Source organism: Notamacropus eugenii, chromosome 2 (assembly GCF_028372415.1).
Source record: "Notamacropus eugenii isolate mMacEug1 chromosome 2, mMacEug1.pri_v2, whole genome shotgun sequence".
Classification (NCBI taxonomy): Eukaryota; Metazoa; Chordata; class Mammalia; order Diprotodontia; family Macropodidae; genus Notamacropus; species Notamacropus eugenii.
Window position 1 is genome coordinate 492,975,402 of NC_092873.1, and position 6,509 is coordinate 492,981,910.

Genomic DNA, 6,509 nt, shown 5'->3' on the forward strand with positions numbered 1-6,509 from the left:
ATTTGGGTTAGGAGGAGGAGGAGGAAATCAACATATAACTAAATAAAAGGAAATCTGAAAAGGAAAAGAACCATACAACTGGTGGGTGGAGGTGTATAGGAGAAGGATCAGGCACTGCTCCATTTTTTTGCTGGTGTTCTTTATATATACTCTGTCCTTGGTGAAGAATCCTCTTTCCCCGCACCATCTTCTTAGCTACAGATTCATCTCCCAGATATTTTCAAAGTCCTTTCTATCCATTGGTAGTGATCACAGAAACACCTCCTGGGCTCCCAAGTCTAGCATTTTCCTCCTGACGTCTTCATAATATTGAGAAATTCTTCCCAGGTCTCTCTGGTGATATCATTTGTTCTTATGTGAGTTACCAATAAGGGTGTCAGTCCTTGGGTTTGGCAGATCTTAGGATGATTCCTTGAAACATCCTGAGTATCTACTCTGAGAATAACCATAACAGAAGTAACATTTATAAAAGTCTGAAAAAACACTCTATCTCCATTCTCTTCTTTGCTCCTCCTAACAATCATGTGAGGGAGGTAGGGCAAATATTATCCCCATTTCACAGATGAGGAAACTGAGTCTCAGTGAGATTAAGTGACTTATTCATAGTCATATAGCTAGTAAATGGTGGAGCTGGGACGCAAATTCAAGTCTTTTGACTCCAAATCCAGTGGGGGTTTTTTTCCACGACACCATGCTGCCTTTTAAGAGGTCATTTGGTCCATCTCCCTGCCTGCAGGGGGGACGGTATATTTTTGAGATTGGCTGTTTATTGTATTATTGATGGTCTTTGGTAAATATTTTCCAAGTTTCTTTAAAAGCCTGTTCCAATTTTTACCAGTCATTAGTTTCCAAAATTCTCCCCTTTATTTAACCTGAATTTGTTCTGTTATAGTTTAAACCCATTTCCTCTCCTGCCCTCAGTAGTTGCTTAGTAACTGCTATGATATTCTTTCATGTGCTTGAAGATCATTATACGATCATTAACCTCCCCCTAGGCCCCATTTGATTTTAGGAAATGAAAGAGTAATTGACCTTCAATGCTGGTTTATCTCAGGGATACAACAAAGCTGTGGACTGGTGGGCCCTGGGAGTGCTGATCTATGAGATGACCGCTGGTTATCCCCCCTTCTTTGCTGACCAGCCCATTCAGATCTACGAAAAGATCATTTCTGGAAAGGTGAGCAGAGATCGTTATCCCACCCCCACTTGCTATTGAATTCCCAAGGCATAATTTAAAAAAGAATTCAAGTCAATAAAAAATTCAGCAAATTCCCAGATCCAGTTGATTGATTGACCAGTCTAGTCAATGAATCTGCCACTGAATCAGTCATGCTCTACCAATCACTTCATTACCCTGCAATAATACGATGATGTGAGGGAATCAAATAAAGACAATGGGTACCTTTATATTGCAGTACTGCATTTACAGACCATTATTTATATCAGGGGTAGATTGAAGGTCATGTCTTTTTATGTCCTCCTTTATATAATTTAGGGAAGAAGAGTCGAGGGGGGAAAAATATAGAGAAAAGGTATAGAATACATATTTCAATATGTGAATGTCTGTGTGTAGGTCCGTTTCCCCTCCCACTTCAGCTCCGAACTCAAGGACCTTCTGAGGAACCTGCTCCAGGTCGACCTGACCAAGCGTTTTGGAAACCTGAAGAATGGGGTTGGCGACATCAAGCACCACCGCTGGTTTTCCGCCATTGACTGGATTGCCATTTTTCAGAGAAAAGTAAGCCTGCTTCTCTCTTCTTAATTTAAATAGCTGAAAAGGAATGATTGATGCTTTGGTTTCAGACAATGGAGCCCCAAGAAAACATCAAAATACACCATTTAGAATTCACACAGTGATTTTAAGAACAATTTATCAATTAATTCATTAATCAATCAATTAATTAATTCCCAGTAAAGCAGGGATGATAATACTTATTTACCTAATAGGATTACTTCTTTTAAGGAAAATTATTTATAAACCTAAATGCATAATTATGCATTTATTTATAATTATTTATAAACCAAAATGCATTAAAATGCATTATTTTGGCTAACACTAATAATCATTCTGTGTATCACTTAAAGCACACAACTTAAATTATTTCTCTCCCTGAGGAAGGAAAAGGACATGTTCCCCTTTATGACTATAATTTCAAGGTACTTTTCCTGACACTGGGTCTTACCCTTAATCAGTCACCTATTCACCAATGGTCTCTTTTCAAGCACAGCTCTATGTCTGGCATGTATGCAACATACTTCTTGCCCTCCAAGATTTGGCATTCCCAAATGGATAACATTAATGTGGGCATGTAGTTATATTTTTATGGAGATATTACAGAAGCTAATGAATTCACCCAGGCAAAAATGAGAGAATCCTCATTTCTCATTCATTGCATGGAAGAGCTCAGGTTCCTCACTGCTCTTCTTAGCAAGAAGGATTCTCAGGTTCTTTGAATTAAGAGATCACTGGGTGTAGAATCCGAAACCAGTAAAATAGATCTGATAAAGCTCTTTTTTTAGATATATAGTATTTAATGCAAAGAGTAGCTCTTCCAACATTATGATACTCTTAGACAGTATGGGAAGGTGGAAGGAAAATTTAAACCTGAGTGAAGACTTTTTTGCCAAACAAATTTTTAGTTATAAATTCCTGACTGGGACAATAGAATGTATACTTATACAAGGGTGAGTGTACTGCTAGAAAACAGAATTAGACAGAAAACCAAAGCCCCAAATTTAACAATAGTTTATAAAAAGAAACTGCTTTTTTCTGCATTAGTTGACAGTGCAGTAGTTGTAATAATCAGTAATGTATTAATTACTGCAAGACAGAATGTGATTAATACATCACCATACTCTTCGTATTAAATGGAGGCATTTATGAAAAGATGTCACTGGATTGAATCATAATTGTCTGCTCTTTTGCTATTTAAATGCCCATTGAAAAATCATTTGTATGCAGTAGTTCCATCTAAAATGTGCCTACTCTGTTTTCTTCCCCATGGAATTTTAGTTTTTACACCCTTAAAGATGGATTTTTTTCATATTTTTGAGATATTCAGGAATTAATGAAGCCACTTAGCCTTGTGAGTATATTTCTTTGGGGGAAAAAAATTAAGGAATTATCTAAATGTGAGCTGGTTTTGTGCTAGTTATATCATTTTTAAAGGATTATGAACTATTTTTTATATTTTGATAATTGTATTTCAATGTAATCGGTTTCCTCTATAATGCAATATATTTCATCTGATGCATTTAAAAGCATCATTTTAATAAAGGGTCCATGAGGATCACTGGATTGTCAAAGGGGTCTATGACACACAAAAAAAGTTAGGAATCCCTGGTTGGTTGCTATTTATTTTCATGTTTTTTCCTTTGGACTGCTCACAGAGATGGTGATGTGGCATAGAATAAAAGAAGAGTCTTTCTAGTCTTAGGAATGTATAACCATCAAGAGCCTACTCTTTCTTCTCACTTTTTTTCTTTTGCATTTCTAATTTTAGGTGGAAGCTCCATTCGTCCCCCGCTACCGAGGGGCTGGCGATACCAGCAACTTCGATGATTACGAAGAAGAGGACATCCGTGTTTCTCTTACCGAGAAATGCGCGAAGGAATTTGCTGATTTTTAGAGTGGGTCCAGCAGGCCCCACTCCTTTGCATCCTGTTATTAAAAAAGGCGAAGCTGAATATCATCGTGTAACAAAAAATCCATCTATCTAGTTCCTTCATTCCACACCGTTAAGTGATCATCATGCGTAAAATTATGAAAACCCAGATTACCTAGGCACAGGGCCGGCCAAGGGTATTATTTTTACTTTAGCCCTTTTTTTGTTTGTCCTTCTCTTTGGATTCTATAATTTAGCTCCTCCCCTTTTCAAATTACAAAGTCCAGCGCCTGCCCCCCCCCCCCCCCCCCCCCCCACTATGACCTATTTTGTTTCGATCAGTTTGGTGTTCAGAAATGGGAAGTGGTACAGATAGTGATATTTTGATGGATGAGTGAGGGAGAAAGAGAGAAAAAGAGAGAGGAGGGGGGAGAGAGAGGGAGAGAGAGGGAGAGGGAGAGGGAGAGGGAGAGGAGAGAGAGAGAGAGAGAGAGAGAGAGAGAGAGAGAGAGAGAGAGAGAGAGAGAGAGAGAGGAGAGGAGAGAGAGAGAGAGAGAGAGAGAGAGAGAGAGAGAGAGAGAGAGAGAGAGAGAGAGAGAGAGAGAGAGAAAGAGAGAGAGAGAGAGAGAGAGAGAGAGAGAGAGAGAGAGAGAGAGAGAGAGAGAGAGAAGAGAGAGAGAGAGAGAGAGAGAGAGAAAGAGAGAGAGAGAGGAAAGGAGGAAGGGAGGGAGAGAGGGGGAGAGAAAGAGAAGTATTTCTTCTGGTCTGAACCAGCTAGTCCCTTTTATCTACAATCCCAAGACATGGTTTCTAATAATTATGTTAACTTTTTTAAAATTTTCCCCGATTCAAACTACCCCAAATTATTGGAGATTTCCAAAGACAAAATACCCAGTGTTATGTAAATTTATGCAAAATTAACCTAAAACAAAACAAAGCAAAAAAAAAAAAAAAAACCATCATTCGGGAAACTAAATTAAATTAGGCACTAAATTGGCATCAAGTCAGGGTTGGCCGGCCGGTCCCTGTGCCTTGGTTTTCTTGTGAACAGTATAATTCTTTCATCTTCTGTTGTAATTCTTGCGTGTGTGTTGTTCTGTAAATCATGAGTAGCCTGTGCCATGGGAAGCATGTGATCTCAGGCAACAGGAACATTTGTAAATGGTCTGGATTGTAAACCTGTTTCCCTCATATAGGTAACAGCATCGCCGTCTGTATTCAATATAATTAATGGTTTCAGTATTGTAAACAGCGCATGAGTATTTAAGTGATTATTGTCGAGGGTCATAAAAAATCCCTCACTTTAAATCTTTTCGCTTTTAAAAAAGGAATTTGCTTCATTTTAAAATGGATATTTGTGTGGTGAGAATGCTTGGCCTTGCTAGGAGAAAAACAAGTTAAGTAATTAAGTGGCTTCGCTCTGGCAATTTATATTATGAATGCACTGCTAGCTGATTGCGGCTACTTATTTTCAGTTCTTAGTGATTTTAACTTAGAGCATTTTGCCATGTTTTTGTTCTGGTATGCTATATTAGTAAGCTGAAGATTGAGTACTGCATCAATCATTTTAAATTTGTTTCTACAAGGAAAGGAGAAACAAAATCTACAAAAACTGCCAAATTGAGTTTAATTTTAAAGGTGCGCTCTCTTTTTTTTTTCAACAGAATCCTCTCTTAAGTTGTAATCAATTTTTAGTTTCCGGTGAGCCAGATGTTACGTCAACGTAACCGCAGCAGAATTAAGTTTTTGGAAGTAGTGATGTTTTATACATTCTCACCAAATGACTTAAATCAAATCTTGCTGCCAAGTGCTGGCTTTGGGCGCTCTTTTTTCTTTTCCAATTTTTCCAAATTACACGGCTCAGCACATTTTTTTTTTCTTTCAAACATCCATCTGGTACTAGTTTTTAACCTACTGGATCTCTCAGTGACCTATCTTCACACAGCACACCTCCGCAGTTCAAAGGACTGGGGCATAATTGCAGATCAATATCACAATTCAAACTTCACAGGATGATCGTTTTTACAAAAAAATGATCCTTATTGATATACCACCTCTATATCTATTCCAAGATTTTATAGGTCACTGAAACGACTTCCTTTTAATCCGCTTACTACTCCTTTCTGAGACAAAAAATAAGGTTTATACTCATTTTTAAATTATAATTGAAGTGTACTCTTTCTCCAACTTTCAGTATAACACCAGACACTTGAGCATCTTAGTAGCAGCAATGTTGCTAAGAGGCTGACACTGATTTTAAGTATTGCTCTGTTTAACCATGTGCTAGAAAAGTATAAGATAATTTGCTGTATCAGAATTTAAGTAAAAATCATTTGCCATCCCATCAACTAATTTGAAAATTATTTGTAAGAAAAAGTTTAAATTTTTTGTATTTCATTTAGCTCCAGAACATACTTGGTTGGATGCTAGCTGTATGCGAGAAACTATATAGTAACTTTGACGTTGTTGAAAGTTTTAAATAAATGCTCTATATGTGTCGCAGTTTGTCTCTGTTGTGCTTTTATTTGCCTGATTGATTTTCTTCTTGGTACAAACATACTCTGTCCTTTAAAAGGAAAAGTTCCTTGCAAGATTTCTTTTTTGCGGGGGGGAGGGGAGAAGGGGAAAATAGCCCAATAGAGTAATTTAAATCTACATACATTTTTAAGGTGGAAATTGAGTCCCAATAGACATAAGTTTTAAGGGCTATTCATTCCATTTTATTCTACAATTTAAATTGTATCAACAAACTCTTGGATATGTAATAAGGAGTGTCCATTTTCAATTTACACATTATACTGAACAAGAAAATTTTAATTTGATTCCAGAAGCAATTTCCCTTGTTTTAGTAGGCACATTGAACATATGAAACCTCTCATTTTAAGCCCCTTAGCCAAAGAGCAT

General features: G+C 37.3%; 1 protein-coding gene across 7 annotated transcripts in view; it reads left to right on the forward strand.

Annotated features, from left to right (window-relative positions):
* The window catches only part of PRKACB (protein kinase cAMP-activated catalytic subunit beta), a 53,394-nt gene extending 49,178 nt beyond the window's left edge, over positions 1 to 4,216 (forward strand). For all 7 annotated transcript variants that reach the window (XM_072648861.1, XM_072648859.1, XM_072648860.1 and 4 more), the window contains 3 exons: positions 1,055 to 1,177; positions 1,574 to 1,738; positions 3,504 to 4,216. In XM_072648861.1, coding sequence (XP_072504962.1) covers positions 1,055 to 1,177; positions 1,574 to 1,738; positions 3,504 to 3,629 — 414 coding nt within the window. In that variant the 3' untranslated portion in view covers positions 3,630 to 4,216. The remainder of the gene's footprint in view (positions 1 to 1,054; positions 1,178 to 1,573; positions 1,739 to 3,503) is intronic.
* The last annotated feature ends 2,293 nt before the right edge of the window (positions 4,217 to 6,509 follow it).